Source organism: Saccopteryx leptura, chromosome 13 (genome assembly GCF_036850995.1).
Source record: "Saccopteryx leptura isolate mSacLep1 chromosome 13, mSacLep1_pri_phased_curated, whole genome shotgun sequence".
NCBI lineage: Eukaryota > Metazoa > Chordata > Mammalia > Chiroptera > Emballonuridae > Saccopteryx > Saccopteryx leptura.
In genome coordinates, this window is record NC_089515.1 from 27,221,918 (window position 1) to 27,240,853 (window position 18,936).

General features: G+C 46.8%; 1 protein-coding gene across 1 annotated transcript; it reads right to left on the bottom strand.

The window, feature by feature from the left end:
- Positions 1-667: 667 nt before the first annotated feature.
- SCD (stearoyl-CoA desaturase) lies at positions 668-17,346 on the bottom strand. The gene is made up of 6 exons (XM_066354666.1): positions 16,935-17,346; positions 16,134-16,416; positions 12,034-12,164; positions 9,585-9,790; positions 7,864-8,096; positions 668-5,021 (listed from the first exon to the last, which is right to left on the bottom strand). The coding sequence occupies exons 1-6, from the start codon at positions 16,959-16,961 to the stop codon at positions 4,822-4,824; spliced, it is 1,080 nt and encodes a 359-aa protein (XP_066210763.1). The 5' UTR covers positions 16,962-17,346; the 3' UTR covers positions 668-4,821.
- Between the last annotated feature and the right edge of the window lie 1,590 nt (positions 17,347-18,936).

Here is an 18,936-nt window from a genome sequence, read left to right on the forward strand (position 1 = left end):
TCCTCTTGGGTCCATGTGACCATATGACACACAAGAGACCTGGCATTTCCCCAGGGCCAAAGTGTCAGCTGATGTTAAAAGTCTTTGGTTTAATGGCAGCACACTCCTACTTTCCTGTTACCAAGACTGAATTTAACCTAAAGTTACCCTTAGGAACGACAGGATGGATTACTGGGGTATTAGTCAATCTTTGTAGCTTTTACTTTTTTTTCTTTTTTTTTTTAACTCTTAAAGGTATAGGAACAGGACCTAAATATCATGGTAGACCCTAGAGCAGGGGTCCCCAAACTTTTTACACAGGAGGCTAGTTCACTGTCCCTCAGACTGTTGGAGGGCCGGACTATAAAAAAAGCTATGAACAAATCCCTATGCACACTGCACATATCTTATTTTAAAGTAAAAAAACAAAACAGGAACAAATACAATATTTAAAATAAAGAGAAGTAAATTTAAATCAACAAACTGACCAGTATTTCAATGGGAACTATGCTCCTCTCACTGACCACCAATGAAAGAAGTGCTCCTTCTGAAAGTGCGGCGGGGGCTGGATAAATGGCCTCAGGGGGCCGCAAGTGGCCCGCGGGCCGTAGTTTGGGGACCCCTGCCCTAGAGATAAGTCCTAGGAAACTTTGAATCACAGCCATAAAAACTCCCAGACACAGTGCAATCAGATTCACTTCACTTTTATTATGAACAAACACAATCTCAGATAAGTACAACTAGCTTCAAAGTTATTAATAGAAATTATTCCAAAATTACTCTTAGGTCACAAATAACTACTATCCCACATAAAAAAGGAAAAAAATCCCAACCAATCAAGGAAAAAGTATCCTGTGTATGTTTCCATGGCAATGAGTTTATGCATTCTCAAATTTTGTCTGGCTAGTTATCCACCACTTATCCAATGGATTTACTCAAATCTCTCAGAGAGAACCGTATAGGTGAATGATAGCATCTGGGACACATGCTTCATGGTGGATACTGCTACTATAAAAATACTTAGGACTGAAGAGAATTCTTCTGCTGAAGGATCCCAAAATGCTTTATAAAAAGCATTAGTCACACCTCAAAACTGCCCTTTGAGGTAGGTCAGTATTATTATCCCCATTTTAACAGAAGGAAAACTGAGGCACATTATAGTTAAGTGACTTGCCCAGGGTCACATAGCAAGTCAGTGGCACAGTGGTAGGAGAGGCCTTGGCCTTAACCACCCAGGTAACATTGACATCTTGCTTTCTTTAACCCTTCATGCTGACCCATTTGAGCTATACTTTTAGAAAATACACTCAGGATACTAGCAAACCAAGGAGAAAACGTTTTTGTTTTAAATGCTACAACCATCTTTTAATCTAAAACCAAAAAGAAATTATAAATGGAATACATTCAAATAACTTCCACCCTCCATCAAATGTGGGTACTTAATAAACACAGCTCTAAGAAAAGTTTCCAAAATGAAGCGCAGAAGGGAATCCTGCTAACAACTGTACGGATAAGTCTCCAGCCAGGCCCCTTTTCTACCAGCCACTCCTGTAGGCTCTCAGGTGCAAAGGAACTCCACAGAGGAGCGAGGAGGGAGTGAGAGCAGGCTCATTTGCAACACTGAAAGACGTAAGGCACCCAAATAAGTTGTCAGCACACCCACAATGCAAGGACAGTGTGAAATTCAGACTTGATCAGATCTGAGTTTCTGGATCGTTAATGCATCATTTGAATTCAGCTTTAGAATCTTGGAAAGTATTCTTATCTAGTAACACCCCCTCCTCCCACACAGACCCCTACACATCCACATACACACTGGGGCCCTCAGCCTGAGGACCCCATCCAGCCTTGTATAGGGTTATGGTGTGGGTCAGATCCATGGAACACGATTAGAATAGACAGATAAAGTTGTTTCTGATTATTAATTATAAATCAGGCATCTGATGACCCGTAGATTTAAAACTATCCAACAGACATTTCCAGGGGGTAACTAACTGCACAGGTCAGCAGATCAAAACTACAGTGATCTTCCATTAGATTCTTTTCTACTGAGAGGAATGGCTCCAAAGACAAATATGCCTTTAGTCCAGGCTTACCCCTGTAGCCTCTATCTATTTCGGTTAATACAGAAGAAAGGCTTTCCTCCCTTCCATCACTGGGGTTCAACGATAGACAGAGCATTTGATATAGTATATTTCCAGTCTGCATGGAGAAAAGCCAGGTTTTTGCAGTGATGACTGAGGTACAGGGACAGGAGTGTGGTCCAAGGTTCTCAAAACACTGATTCCGCCCCCGCCCCGGGCTTCTTCTACACTATTGTCTACCCTAGGCTGTGTTGTGGGGAATGCTGGTTAATTTGCTGAACAGAAACGCTGTTCAGGCAAAGGTTGTGGCATCTCAGATCCCAAGTCTCAGTCAAAGCTTTGTAGTGTGCCCTGGCTCCAGGGAATGAACAGGGCCTCCTTTCAAGTGAGGCACTTTGGAACCTGCCTTAGTTTCTTGTACTTCCCAGTGAAGACTAGGCTCCCTCCTTCTGCCAGCATTGCAGTCAGCTGGGAGCACAGACAAAGCTGGGCAGGGTAAATAAGCAAGTAGGGGCCGTCCAGCATGCTCTCTGGTTCTGACCCAGACCAAGGAGACTGCAAACAAACTCTTTTTTTGCTCCATGACTGGCTCGCTGGCATGACACAAGCATTTGGCCTGGCTGTGTCTCATGAGAGCGCGCGCCGGAGCCAGGGATGTTTCTGATAGGGTCTGCCAGCGTTGTCTTGAGTCATCTGTGTGGCAGGGGACCACAGGGGTGTAGGTGGACTTTGGAGGCCAAATGAAAGTGGCAGCTAGCTCAACTTTATAAAAAGAAACAGTGGTTCAGTGACCCTGAGCATTCTGTCTTCCTGGATAGGAAGAGCCATCACTGCCTCTGATACACAAAGGAGGCTGCCTGTCCAGAGGAAAGGAAAAACATCAGGGAATAGATGGAAGCGGTGAGAGAAAACGGGCAGGTAGGGTAGAGTCAGGAATCGATCATCAAGGCAAAGACTTTCACTTGCCCCCCCCCCCGCCCCGGGCAGTCCTATACTTTAGGCTAGATCAGTGATTTTAAACTGCTGTGCTGGGGCACACTGGTGAGCTGCAAGAATTTTCAAAACATGTAACACCTGACTATTTAGTCATGGCGATGACCTCTTTTCCCTTAGATTGTCAAATAAAAACATGACAACAACCAACACAACAACAGCAGTCTGATATGACTGAATCAAAACTATACCAATTTTTTTTTTGTCAGATTGGCAAAAAAAATATATTTTTTGGTGTGCTGTAGAATTTTAGTCATTAGTTTACGTGAGCCACGAGATGAAAAAGGTTGAAAATTGCTGCAGTGGATGTTAACAGAGAAGAAATGAATGAAAGGGTCTGACACTATGGTGAGAAGCCTTCTAGTTTTTACTCATTCCAGGGAGAAATAAGAGTCAATGAATGAACCTAACAACTAACTTGCTTGGGTAACCAGCTTTCTTTTCATATTTGGACACCCAATAACTTACTCAGTACCCTTCCGGTTATCTATCAGGAACTACCTACTGCCCTGTGCTCCAGCCTCTCTATTTCCTGGCCAATAATGGGGGGAAATTAGACAACCCACCTAATTCCTTCTCCTCTTTAAGCATCCCTCTCTCAGAGGGAAATACTCTTAAGTGAATTATTTAATATTCTAAGCAAAGTATATCTGTATATATATATATATTTATATTTATGTTTGACCTAAACCCTAAAATTCTTCCATTTTGGAATGCTCTCCACTATACCATCAATGCATTCCTTTTTTTTTTTTTTTGGATGTCTGAAAATACTGCAGCCACCATATTACCATGAGAGGAGCTCACCAACATTCCAAAGGTCAGATGGCAGAGCCGAAAGATGAAAGAATTTTGATGATTCCATGAGCTGCTGGATTAACCAATTCTGGAAACAACCAAACTCGAGATTTCCTGATCTATGAAATAAATCTTCCTGTTATTAAAAAGACCGCTTTTCCTATAAACTAAATGCATCTTCTTTATCCCTAGCCTAGACTCTATTGGGACAATAAGTAAGATCTGCTATTGTGTTCTAGCATTGCCAAGCTCCACGGCCATTCCCTACGCAGAGCCAGGAGAGAGAGGAAGCATGCGGTGTGGTGGGGGCTCAATGTCCCCCCCCGGGCGGGCAGCTATGTGTTCAGTCAGGAGCTTCTTGCTTTGTTTCCCACTTCATCCTGTCCTTACTTATCAATCATCACGCATGCTGACTCTCTCCCCTGACAATGGACTTGCTTTAGAAGCTTTGTGCCAAATAGAGTTGTTTTTCCATTCCATCTAGCAAAAGTCAGGAATAAAGAGAATTAATAGGGGTCCTCCCAGATTTGATCAAATCTCTACCTTGAGCCACCCACCCTGAAGCTCAGGACAGCTCAAGGAAAGTCATCTGGGGCAAAGCTACTCATTTTGGATGATAGAAAGGTGTCTAAGCTTCAGAAGATGGAGACCCACCCACACCTCACAATGCTTGTTTGAGAGGCAGCGAGGGGAAGAGAAAGGAAAGTGATAGAAACGAAGCCAAGAATAGGACAATGAGTCTATAGAAGAAATGGAAGAGAAAAAGAAGAAAAAAGACTAACAGCTTAGCATTGTGAAGGCATAGTTGTTGGCTTTCAATACTTTTGAATTTTAGAAGAATACTGTACTGGAATGGGTTAACATCATCATCCTTAGCATCCTGGTAGCATTATTCAGTAGTTAATAAACAGAACATTAAACCTCTGCCTGGCTGGGTTTGGGAAAAGGAACCTGAGGGACCCAAAACTCAGCCACTCTTGTAGCTTCCATCTCCAGTTCTTTTCACCTTGGCCAAGACAGCTTCCTTGGATACCTTCTTCCGGTCATAAGCCAGGCCAATGGCAGCCATGCAATCGATGAAGAATGTGGTAAAGTTGATATGCCAGCGGTACTCACTGGTGGAGTAGTCATAGGGGAAGGAGTGATGGTAGTTGTGGAAGCCCTCACCTAGAACAAAAGCAGAGAAGAAAGTTATAGAGCACTGCTGCGAAGTGCTGTCTTCCTGATCTTAGAACACCAGCTACCCGGCAGAGTAACTCATACCTCGTAGAAACTTGCTGTTGTTGACTGAGTGAATGAAACCAGTCTCTTCTACTCTGACCCAAATAGATCTCCTCAGAGGCTTTTTTTTTTAAGCAAGCAAGAGAGAGAGAGAGGAACAGACAGGGACAGACAGACAGGAAGGGAGAGAGATGAGAAGCATCAATTCCTCATTGCAGAACCTTAGTTGTTCATTGATTTCTCATATGTGCCTTGATGGCGGGGTGGGCTACAGCAGAGCGAGTGACCCCTTGCTCAAGCCAGCAACCTTAGAGGCTTCTTAAGAAATGAATGGGGAAACCTGGGGCACTCAGGGCTATCTGGGAGCCCTTGTACGAGGAAGACTGGCAGTTTCAAAGGATAAGATGACTAAAAAGAAACTGCTATCTCTGGAAATGGATTTTAGCTGGGAAAATTCCAGAGCTTCACTAAGTATATTGGTCTGCAATCCTCAAGGCTCCACATATATGTGCGTGCGTTAGGGCAGAGAGAGGAGTACAGACTGAAGAACTTCCACTGTTTCTTACTAAGGTGAATGAAGGAGTTCACCTGCAATGTCCTGCTTCTAAGGGTGCAAGAGACCGGCAGACAGGGCGGCAACAGCCAAAAGTCAGAAGAAAGGAGGCCCCGCCCAGGGCTCAAGTGTCCTCAGCCGCTACTGATTCAGTAGACTCTCTGACTTCAAATTCTTTAAGCTTTGACCCTGGCGTGGTGGTGACGCAGGTAAAACAGAAGCTAACCAAAAATGCTTAGCTAGTCCCTCTGACTTCTGAGATTCTAAGATGAACACTTCAGTTTGCTGGATGGATGGAGGAAAAACGAAGAAATTCTGGATTTATGATCATTTCTGTAAGGGTTAAAACTTTGGAAACTCCATGGAGAGTTCTCCAACCTTTGGCAGAAGTCTTCTTTCTGAACCATGTTCAACAATAACAATACCGACCCTTATGAGGCTGGGGTAAAGCCGGGTAAAGAATAGCTAATAAAAGAGCATACTGAGCCCTTTGAAGATAAAAGAACCTCAGTAGAAAAAAAGACATAGATAACAGTGTGGTGATTGCTGGGGGAGGAGGGGGAGGGTTTGGAGGCATAAAGGACGATGGATGAAGACTTGACCTGGGGGGAGGGTGAGCACACAATACAATCAATGTACAGGGATGTGCTGTAGAACTGGGCGCCTGAAACCTGTGTGATTTTGTTAACCGGTACGACCACAATAAATTCAATTAAAAAATAAATAAAACTGAATCAGACACACACGTAGCCAAAGGGGGAAAAAAAAAGAGAAGGAGGGCCAATGGATAGAAGAATAAGCCTTTGCAACTGGGGCAGCAAGATAGAGCCCAAAAAAGGCTCAGGGGAGGTCAGCTCCGGCAGAGAGAAGACAGAGAGAAGACGAGCATGTGACTGTGGGGGAGGTAATTCAAGAAGAAAAGATTAGAGGCAGGAAGCCAGGGATAACAAAGAGCTAGGTGATAAGGGAGGAGAGCTGTAGGTATGGAGAAATAAATGATAACTGAGGCAAAGTAAGACGCGGGCAGCCCGTTTGAACTGATGGTCAGAAAGAGACTGTCACTGGGGAAGCTCACTATAGAGTCATCTGCAGTATAGATCAAATTTCATTCGAGAAACTTCCATTTCTAGGAAAAACCTCACTTCCGTGGCCTAGGCGATCTGTTTCAAACATGGTTCAGACTAAGAACATGCACGATAGTAAAAGTTGCCTGAAAGGAGAGGGGGAGGGGAATAGGAAAGTTAAAGAGGGAAAAAAACCACTTTTAGTACATATAGTTAAGATGGTCAGGGTTGAGAATAAAAGATTTTAAAGAGAAAAAAAAGTGACTGTTAGGCAATGATGTGCATAAACGTGGTATAGCGAGGTTGCCTAGATATATTGGAAAAACAACAGTACTGATCACTGGGGAGAAGAGGCATCGGATTTGCTTAAGGAAAGCTAATTCTAGGCCTTACTAAAGGTCTATGTTTAGCTGAAAAGAGTGACAAAACAATGGAGACAAGATGGTAGAACTTGCTATCCTAGACACAGGCTATTAAGACTCAAATTATAGAGAGAAATAAATTCAGAAATAGCCAGCATTACATCAGCAAATAGGCACTTGTGACCAAATTAACTGCTTCATCAGGGGTTCCCTAAGCCATATCGGAGGGAGGGGGTGTTCCTAGCACAGACTAAAGCAGAAGAGAAAAGTCAAGGACAAGAGACAAGAATGGTAGGTGGTGGGAAAGGACCAACAGCAGTTGCTTTGATGTCCTTCATATTGGCATTACCAAGCAACAGCCATGGCATACAGTTCAAGGATGGCCTATGTGAATCCAGCAAAATGATAAAAGTCTATTGAATTAAATCACAAGTATTCTACATTTTATATGGCATATTTAACCATAAACCACTAGGATACTGGCCACCCAGATTCTTCTATTTATACATTCCCTGCCCCAAACAAGACTGCAGTCCAGCCCAGAGGTGATTAGAAGAACCAAAAGGGACTCTTTATACATAGTACTTGGGGATTGTTTTAGAACTTGGAATCAAAGGCATTGTTGTTTTTTACCCTTTCCTTTTTATATAAGACTTATTGCCTGACTCAAGAGTTTTCTAATACATTACCCCTTAGTGGGAAGACAGAAAGAGGTTAAAAAACACGTTAGTCTGGTTTTTCTAGTTCCCAGCCCAATACCCTACACAGCAGACCACTAGATGTGGTCTTGCTGTGGACTGCTGACTTACCCACAGCTCCCAGGGAAACCAGGATATTCTCTCGGGGGTTAATGTTCTTGTCGTAAGGACGATATCCGTAGAGGTGGGCAGCACTATTCACCAGCCAGGTGGCATTGAGCACAATGGCATAACGCAAGAAAGTAGCAACAAACAAGCTGTGTTGAAAAGTTTCACCCCAGAAATACCAGGGCACAAGTGTGGGCAGGATGAAGCACATCACCAGGACTGCGGGCTTGTAATACCTACATTGAAAGATCACGACAACCAGTCAGTGGAGAGAGGACTCGATCTACCTGATTATCATTGGTTTGGGCTGTCTCTTTCCTTCTACATGGTAAAGACAGTGTGGCAGAAAACAGCAAGAGGGATGGGGTGGGAAATCTTGTGAGAATGCAGTGTTATTATATCACTTTTTAGATTAGGTAAACAAGAGGTTAAATGACCTTTCTAGGATTGCACCACTAGGAACCAGTGGAGCCAGGATTGGAATGCTGGTCTCCTGACATGAAATTCATTGTTCCTTTTTTTTTTTTTTTTTTTTTACCATAGCATAATTCCATGTGGGTAAAACAGGTGAGGTCCAAATTACAAATGAAGACACTGAGTTCTCCTGCCCAGGCTGTTTCCATTCTGCCTTTGGGCCCCTCTCTCTTTCTGGTCAGTGTACTTAGCAATTCATGTTCAACGTCTTGCCTCCATTTCCACCAGCCATCCTCTAATCCAGGGGTCCCCAAACTTTTTACACAGGGGGCCAGTTCACCGTCCCTCAGACCGTTGGAGGGCCGGACTACAAAAAAAACTGTGAACAAATCCCTATGCACACTGCACATATCTTATTTTAAAGTAAAAAAACAAAATGGGAAGAAATACAATATTTAAAATAACAAACAAGTAAATTTAAATCAACAAACTGACCAGTATTTCAATGGGAGCTATGCTCCTCTCACTGACCACCAATGAAAGAGGTGCCCCTTCTGGAAGTGCGGCGGGGGCCAGATAAATGGCCTCAGGGGGCCGCATGTGGCCCGCGGGCCATAGTTTGGGGACCCCTGCTCTAATCCTTCTTTTTTTCCCTTAGGGTCCTTAATGCCTTCAGGTCTCTGATCTTCTGGAGGCCCTGTCCCATCATTCAATCTCTCAACTGTAGACCAGGCCAGGGACTCGCCTTAATTTTACCACATGCTATACTTCAAGCAAGAGGACTCTTGGTGGACCATGCTTTGGGCCTTAGCTCATGTTCAGTTTGTACTGTACCCCTCTCTCCCCGCCGACACCTGTGAAAATCTCTACCCATCAGTGGATTCCTAAGCTACTTTCTTCCTAAACCCTTCCCTGATGTTCCCCAGTATAAGTCTCCCTCTCCTTCATGCCTCTTATTGGAACAAAATATATTTTGCCACCTACAATAGTTATTTGGATACTTGACTTATCCTTTCATTCCTCAACAGGCTACAAACTTCTTGAAGGTAAGGACTTACGACACAGTCATCTTTGTATCCATGACTTCCTAGGTCAGTAAACGCTGAATTTAGTTGGTTAAATTAAAATAGCTCCTCAGGAAGAACAATAGCCTATGGCTGTGAACCTGCAGGCTGTTAAATATTAGGAATTTAAATTATGATTTTGAATATACAAACCCAGTACATTTCTCAGCTTCTGTTTATAAGTCCTGGGAGAAAAAAGGGTTTCCCCTAATACCAGATGCCCAGTTCTGTCACCACTCCACTCACCTCCTCTGGAACATTACCAGCTTCTCGGCTCTTAGGTCGGACAAGTCTAGCAAACCACCCTTCTCTTTGACAGCTGGGTGTTTGCGCACAAGCAGCCAACCCACGTGAGAGAAGAAAAAGCCACGTCGAGCATTGTGGGGATCAGCGTGCGTTTCTGAAAACTTGTGGTGAACACGGTGATCTCGGGACCATTCATAAACATCATTCTGGAGGGACAAAGAAGAATATGGGCCTGAGAAAAGACACCCTCTTAGGGGAATCCCAGAGGATAGATGTTGTTGTTGTTTTTAAATTAATTAATTTTTAAAGATATTTGTTTATTTACAGAGACAGAGAGAAAGTCAGAGAGAAGGATAGATAGGGACAGACAGACAGGAACGGAGAGAGATGAGAAGCTCAATCATCAGTTTTTCTTTGCGACACCTTAGTTGTTCATTGATTGAACTCCCACATGTGCCTTGACCGCGGGCCCTCAGCAGACCGAGTAACCCCTTGCTTGAGCCAAGCTGGTGAGCTTTGTTCAAACCAGATGAACTGGTGCTCAAGCAGGCAACCTCAGGGTCTCGAACCTGGGTCCTCCGCATCTCAGTCCAACGCTCTATCCTCTGCGCCACCACCTGGTCAGGCAGGATAGATGTTTTTGTTTGTTTGTTTTTTTATTTATTTATTCATTTTTTTTAGAGAGGAGAGGGAGAGACAGAGAGAGAGAAGGGGGGAGGAGCTGGAAGCATCAACTCCCATATGTGCCTTGACCAGGCAAGCCCAGGGTTTCAAACTGGCGACCTCAGTATTTCCAGGTCGACGCTTTATCCACTGCGCCACCACAGGTCAGGCCAGGATAGATGTTTTTAAGAGCCCACGGCTCTCAGCCCACCCTCACAAAATACCCAGGAGTCAGGGCTCCAAAAGAGGGTCATGGAATTTCCTCCTCTTTTCCCCAACCTTTACACTGAAGCTTAAGTGGAAAAGCAACTTAAAGTCCCAGGACCACAGGAATAGGACTGGTTGCTTCATGAAGGTTATACAGTGGGCAGAATGGCAGTTGATCACACAGAGCTCAGTTTCATTAGGAGAGAACATTGCATTCTTCAAGCAAGAAATGTTGGAAGGGGTCTTCATGGGGTGCCTAATCCCTTGCCAGAAAGAACGAGGCAGGCAGCCTAGCGTCTGAGGTCCTGGTCAGTGGAGGAGGCTGCAGGGAGCTCCATTCGATGCCTTGGCAAGAGACAGCTCACAACTCAACACGGCCAGGCATATAAATCACATGCTTGGCCATATTCCCAAATGACCTCTGGGCTCCTCTGGGACTCCTTCCATTCCTTAAAGACTGTGCCAATATCTCCTCCTTATCTTTGCTCCAACATCAGAAGCTCTCAAGATATAAAGTATGATACTATGGCACATATGATATTGCAACTATGGTAAGTACCTGGAATATTGCCATGAAGAAAGGGACAAATTGGTTGCCTCTTTTTTCCTTTTGCTCCAAGCTAAGCTCCATATCATATGCTATCTATTGCCCATTGCTACCACTTAATCACTGTCAGTTCCGTTTCTCCAATTTCTTTCATTCTACCTCTGCTATAAACTTTTTTTTTTTAGATTTTATTTATTCCATTTTAGAGGGGGGGGGGGGGTAAAGAGAGAGAGAGAGACAGAGAGAGAGACAGAGAGAGAGAGAAGGGGGAGGAACAGGAAGCATCAACTCCCAATATGTGCCTTGACCAGGCAAGCCCAGGGTCCTGAACCAGTGACCTCAGAATTTCAGTTCGACACCTTTATCCACTGTGCCACCACAGGTCAGGCTTAAACTTTTTACCTCAACAAACCTCGACCCTGGCAGATAGGACCACAATGTACGTCTCCCTAATCTCTGAGTGACACAATTTTCTCATCTGTAAAATGGGAATAATAATACTATCTATCTCCTAAGAGAATTTAATGAAGTAATCTATGCCAAGTACTTAGAACAGTACCAGACATATACTCAGCGCTATAAAAGTATTAGCTCTCACTATCAGAAAACAACAGAATTCATGAGTCTGAAACATCCACTTCAACGTCATTGTGGTGGAGTCATAAGGTCTTCACCTACAATGGTGACTCTATTGTCCAATGTCTGCCCAGGAAACCAACATCATAAATTAAAGCTTATGTATCTTAACCCCTGAAGATGAAGGGCCCCAACAGCCAGACTGTGTTACAACAGAGAAACGTTAGGATAAATAGAGGAGCACCTATTTATCTCCTATTTCCCTTTTCTAGTGACTCAGTAGTGTGCTGTGCTCTATGGACTTAAGCACTAGGCCTGCACTTAAGGTGAGCCCAAGAAGAAAGAAAGTGAAATGGTTGTCCAGGTGTTGCTCCTCTCCAGGTGCTGACCCCCTCCTCCATCCTGCCCAATAACTGAAAGAGTAGAGGACAGCACTGAGCAGAGCCGCCTTCCTACCTGGAATGCCATCGTGTTGGCAATAATCAGGAAGAACCGCAGGGGCAGCCGAGCTTTGTAACTCCGGTGACTCCACAGGCGATGGGCTCCAGCTGTTATGCCCAGGGCACTAATCACATAGTAGCAAAACCCTGCCAGGCGAGAAGAGTGGGAGTCAATCACCTGGAACACATGTAGTTCTCTGTATGCCACGTGTGTCTTCAGAGGCTGTGGGTGAGGCTCTGCTTTTCCCTTAAGTGCAGGGACACCCGGGTTTCTCACGTCTCTCTGAGTTTAATTAATATAAATACTTTAGAAGTACCATCCCCTCACATCCTCTCCACCCAGGAATTGGAATAAGTTAAGGAGTCCCAGGAACTTCAGAAAGACAGGACAGAGAAGAGAGAGCTTACTAACCAGCCACTGGTCACTCTCAGTTGTGAGGGAACATTATCTCACGTCCCTTCTCCTTTGACCTCCAGCTAAGCTTCCTCCAAATTTTAAGGACCACAGACAACACCTGCAGCGCTTAGGACTCATAAACAAGGGTGATCTTAAAATATCTAGCAGCCAGTATGGTCTGGGCGCTCACCAATTCGCAAGGCCCTGGGTTCCAGAGGACACTCGGGGGCTCAGAACTATGGCTAATTTGCCAACTGGTACAAAAGCATTTCACTATTTTAGCAGGCAGTGTGGCCCTATCAGGGGACAATCTGCCCTGTATACAGGTCATATCTGCCATGGCTTAAGCTTAGCCAAGAATTTTATGTTCTCTATATTCCTTGAATGGGCTTTAAATAGCCTCACTTCGCAGTTGAAGAAAAAGACGCTCAGACAGGTTGTGTTGATCTGTGGTCACAAGGCTAATAAGAAATGGAGCCATTGTTTGAAACTAGTTCTGTCAACAAGCATTCCTGTTCCATCTATACCAGCCAGCTCCCCCAGAAGCTGCAGTTCCTGTATCTTCGCTTTGCCATGTCCCTGTCAGCCCGTACTCTCTCTGGCAAGGCTAATTTTAGACACTGGTGGGATATGCTCAAGGCTGTCAGTGGGGATCCCCAAAACTGCCCTCCCTAACCTTCCTGAAGGCCCACCATCTCGGAGGTGCCAGCTATCACCTCTAACCGGGAAGTGGGTTGCTATGTGTACCCATGTTCCTCTGCAGTAGCTAGGAGGTAGGAGCTAGTGAGGCCTTGGTGGAGCAATTGGCTGTTGACAATGTTTCATTCCTAGGGAAACAGCTAGAAACAATGGGTCCTCAGTGGCCACAGAATTTAGCTGCAGTTGGAGACACCACACATTGTAACAAATTGTCCTGTGTTCTTCTCTGGCCATAGACAGCAGTTGCTCAACCAAACAGCGCCCTTCTCTGCCCTTCTCTCCCCTCCTCTGTCTTCCTCCACTCTATCCTATTCCGCCTACAGGATCCCAAGGAGAGTCATAGAGCCAGTCTATACCAGCCAGAGTTCTGTCCCTAATCCCTCTGCGCTGACATTAGGGCCCCAGGTGATTTTCTGGCCTCAAGTCATGTGGCATTTATCTTCCCAGAAGCAATATCTGCTTGCATCTGCACCTGGAAAAATGACAGTTGAGCCACAGCCTCCCGAATCAAGAAGGAAGAAGAACAACGGATCTGGGCACAAAAGCAGAAGCACTTGGCTCAGAACCAAGGGAGTGACTGGGTTGTTTCATGCCACAGATGACCTTGGCAAGTTAACTCCGAAAGCACATGAGATCCTACTATTAACAGGGGGATTGGGAAAAGAACCCAGGCACCCTGGTGCCTTTTCTATCAACACTTCTGAGCCTGTCAGCCAGAAGGCCTTACGTCACTTTGAGACCCACTCTCGGCTAATGTCCAAATTGATGGTTAAACAAAATCTCCTAGCTTTGGCTCTAAGGCAGCGGTTCTCAACCTGTGGGTCGCGACCTAAGCGGGGGTCGAACGACCAAAACACAGGGGTCCCCTAAAGCCATCGGAAAATACATATTTATTATACAATACATTTTAAAATAAAATATGTATTTCTGATGGCTTTAGGCGACCCCTGTGTTTTGGTCGTTCGACCCCCAGGTTGAGAACCGCTGCTCTATGGGATGAGAGGTTTTGCCTCTTGGCCTTCAGTGTTACCAGAAATATCCCTTCAGCCTGCCTCAAGAGCCCTTCTGAGACACCTCTCCAAATTGCTCAGCCCAAAACAAATGTTGTAATCAGAACCAGTTGCTAATTTAACGTTGTCCTTGAGGATAAAAGAAGAGATGAGGTCAAGCTCCTAAACTCTGAAAATGGGACCATTGACCATCCCTCTTTCTCGTTTCTTAAGACATAAGAATCCTGATATCCCCATATCAGGATGGTCATTCAGTCAGCTAACCCATCTACCACAGAGCCCAGGAAAAGAAGTACAAATGGTCACCATTTAGTCTCTGTGCAACATTTCTCTGTCCAAAGGCATAGTATATACCCATGGGCAGGGCACAAAAAATGGGCTGGCACAACCTTGATCTGGGGATAGCACTGCCCCCTACAGCAGTAGCCGTCTGGCCAGACTCTGGACTTGACCAGACCTATAGGGAGTGCTAAGGCTGGAAGGGGCTTGCAGGCAATAAAACTATTTGTGAAGACTCCTCTTTTGGGGAGAAAGAGTGGAGAGAGGTTAAAAAAAAAAAAAAAAGAGTGGAGAGAGGAGCCCACAGTTTCCCTGGGGAATCCTCATGCTGCAAATGAAGTTCGGCTGGGTTCTCAAAGGGGCTAGAGAACAGAAGTCCCCTTCCCCTTACAAATAGAAGAGCCCTTCCTGGTCTGCAGATGAACTGATTTCCTGCTCCTGGCCAGCCCAGCAATGGGCTCCTGTACTATGGAGCACTAACCTCCCGACCCTAAGAAAGTACTGTTGTCCCAGTGTGTACCTAGAAAGACTGCAATCTTGAGAGAGGGGATCTACCTAGTTGCATTTCACTGTCTGAGGCATTGAGAGGATTTCCCCACATGAAGCTCTAGGGACCAGGTCCCACCACCTTTAAGATGTAAGAGGTCCTAGGAGAATCAGCTAAAATGTGGCCTACTGGCTTCTCTACATATATAACTATGGTCCAAGAGCACAACTGTCAGCAAGCACTCCATAGGTGAGACTACTCCAGAAACCCTAACGTGTTTCCTGGCGAGTTCCGGCTCCCCACCCTCAGAGAGCGGCAGTGCGGGGGCCCCCCTGGGTCTTTAGAATTCCCTGCTCTCCCCTCCCACCTCAGGCTGCAGGGCAGGCGGCAGAGTGAAAATGCCTGTAAAGCCGTGTGTGTATCCAGGGGGCAGGGTAGGCTATCAGCTCATCCTCGTGCATCCCTGAAAAAGCTGAGCTAGGGGCAGGTCAGGGACAGCTCGGGTACTGTCTCCCTCACTGCAGCAGCCTCTTTTCTGGTCTGGCCTGGCTTCCCTGGCACGGAGAGATTGCATGGCATCAGGACACAGGGGCTGGAGCAGGCTGGATGGGGAGTGGGACATGAAACATTTCTTCAACCTTATTTCAATCAAAGGATATTTCACTGAGTGGTGCATACAGTTCCCCGGAGACCTACATGGAGCCACAAAGTACCACATCTGTTTAACTGGGATCCCACAGGAGCCTTCATCTTTTTCTCTCACAAAGGAGGTTGGTGGGTCAAGAGTCAGGGCAAATGATTTTGTGAGTAACCACTTCTCCGTCTCTCCATCTCCTACTCTCATCCTGATCAGTTTCTCTTGCTGTCCCACGACTGTGCTCAGCATATACCCCCTGTCACCACTGGTCCCATCCCATGTTCCCATGCCTCCCAGGTAGGGGCCTCTATTTTTTTGTGGCTGGCGGGCCTGGGACAGGTAGGCAAGCAAACAGGTAGGGGGGGAAAAATGCTCTTTCAGGGAAAGGTGACTCTAGTACAGGTCTATTCACTTCAAACCCTGCAGCATTGCCACTCCTCCTCCCAGTCCCCCTAGGCTCTGTTCCGAGCCTACTCAGCCTCTTAGATATGGCTGGGAAAACCTAAGCCCTGAGGGACTGGTGCCTCTGTTCCTCATAAGCTCCTACCTCATTACAGAGTGGAGAGAAGCAAGGGTCCTGGGTCAGGAGGACAAGAATAACTCTTACCCCAGAGCCAAGTGTAGATCTTGCATGTAGGGACCAATGTGATCCCATACAGGGCTCCCAAGTGTAGCAGAGACATAAGGATGATGTTCCTCCAAACATACTCGATCTTGGGCTTCAGGCCCTCCTTATCCTTGTAGCTTGGGTCATAGATGTCATCTTTCATCTCAGGGCGGATGTCTTCTCCCACGTGTAGGGGATTCTTCTCCAACTTGCTTTCCCCATTCTGCAGGATCCTGGAGTGAGGTTCTGTGATGGTGGTGGTGGTTGTGTAGGAGCTAGAAATCTGGATGGGAGAGAAAGCAAGGAGTCAGGAGAGAGGAGACTACACGTGGAGCCAGCGGTGGCCACTTACTTCACTCTCTAATCAAGCTGGGGGAAGTATTGGCACAGACCCTGCCCCAATACCCAGGTTAACTGAGGATGGGGTCTAAACCAGATGGAAGAAAAGGAAGTCCCCAGGCACTGTGCAGACAGACTGGGGAGGGGGTGAAACCTCAAGGTGGAGGGGCAATAGTAAGGAGTAAAACACTTTCACTCCTCCGAACACACGAAGGAACACCGCAGGCATACACACATAAGGGTACCGGCACGACCCGGTTTTTCTTTTAAGTTTAAGGGAAAAAAAGTTCGGGAACCAAGTCCCTAAATAACAATCCACATTCCCAACAAATGAAGGCAGTACAGCTCGAAAAAGATGGCTGTGTCCCCCGCGAAGATCTCAAGTCCTTTATCAACGAGTCACTTAGAAGCCCAGCTAGTGCCGGCGACCCCGCGGTCTGGGAGCCATGCTGGGAAACTCACCTCCTCTTGCAGCAAGTGGGCTGGCATCTGGGCTCACCGATGCTGGGATCACTTTCCCAGGGCTGAGACTGCGGAGCGGAGTTCGGGACAGCCGAGACAGTAGAGAGACTTCGGTGGCTGAGCCAGCCTTTGCGCGGCGATCTATCGCCGTGCGCGCTGGATCGGTGTCCGGACGCGATCCGCTGTGTGTGGACTCCGGAGGGTGGGAATTTAAAGGCTAATGCTGGCAGTGGGTGTCCGTGTCCTGTATTTCCTCAGACCCCTTTTATTCGCTGCCAACAGGGGCAAAGTGCGCAGAGTTGGCTCGCCGTGGGAGCCCCGCATGGGCGGAGAGGGGAGGAGACAGAGGCGAGGCGTGCTAGGGGCTGGACATGCGAAAACTGGATGCTGCAGACACACCGCGGCTCAGCCGCCGCAGCTCCTGCCCCTGGGGAAATGCTAATGGGCTTCTGTAGACTCTGAAGCGTCATTGGCCGAAGGGAATTTGGTGCCACCTCGTCCTGCCGTTGCCATTGGCTCGGCGCAATCTGCTGTTCCCTCTGCCGCGAGCTCCTCGCTCCCCCTCCCATCTCTTTCTCCTCGGCTTGTGTTTCACCGGCCGCTGGGCCTGTGTCCGGCACCCCGCGGCCTCGGAGGCACTCGGGCGATCTCTCTCTGGAAGACGGAGAGGACCTGGTCCGGGAATGGGGGTTGGATACCAGCCCAGGACTGGTTCCCTGAGCTCTTTGCGTATGGATGGGCACTGGGGAAGTTTTACTGGAAACAGTTGTGAAGCCACGGGGGCTTCCACTACGCACAACTCCATCCTGCTTTCCCTCCCTTTCCCGGAGACACGTGGGAAGGAAGCCGCGGCTTTAAACCTGGGGTCGGGTCGTACCCGACCGGCGAAGCCGGTCCTCCTCCCTAGCAAGCCCCGGGGGCTCGGTCCACAACGGAACAATGGCTCTGCCCCTCCCACCAGCTCCGCGAAGCGAACCAGGGACCACTGAACTCGTTGAGTCTCGCGGCGGGAGGTGGAGCGTACGCACGCTCATCCACATATGTGTGGACCTGCACGCGCGCACGATGTTCAGCCACTAGACATGCCTAGAAGGGTCGGTCACCGCCAGGCACCAGTGAGCCATCCCATCCCCATGCCCACGCCTCCAGATCGTGTGCGAGATGTTTTGGAGATTCTTAAGATGGTCACGTTGTAATTTTGAAATATCTTAATGGAAAAGAGACAGAAAGCACAGACATGTGCTTTCACCCAGAAGCAGGAGAAAGGACTATAAGGAACAGGGATAGCTAACAGGTATGGAATTATTACTGCAAGCCAATTCGCAAGAATCATTTATGTTTAACCTTTACTGTGACCCTGTGAGGTGGGTAGTTCAGCATTCCCTTCTAAAGATGACGAAAGTGCGATATGGGTAGATTAAACAACCTGCCTATGGTCACAGCAGCTAGTAAGTGGAGCTGAACCCAGAAGTGTAATGTTAAAGTCTTATTTCCTGTGCAGAACCTTGGGTTCTTGAAGTGGTCTGACCTCACCGACCTGTCCCTTATGACCCCCTGTCTTTTCTAAGCCTGAGGGAGCCTTACCATGAGAGTAAGCTGAGAACCAGCAGGTTGTGTATTCCCCCAGCCTCCTTCCACTCCTCAGCTTCCCCAAACACTATCCCAGGATCCTTCCTCTGGGAAGACGGAAAAATAAGGACTTGTGTGTCAATTGTTGGCTTCTCAGGAAGACAGGTGCCTGGCATCACCTGGGACGAGGACTAAGGAGCTCCTTGTCACATACTGGTCTCAGGGTCAGGCCAATTCTCTGGTCAGCTACCAGGTACCTCCATTCCAGCCCTGGCTCCCTCTCCAGTGCAGAAGTTTTGAAAGAGACTAGATGTTTTCAGAAATGGACAGCCTGTCCTGTCACGGCTCAGAAATGCTTGGCATGTGGAAGAGAAGTCTACTCTTTAGGCTCTCTTTGCGTGTTTGATTTGCCCAATTCCTCTGCCAACCACAG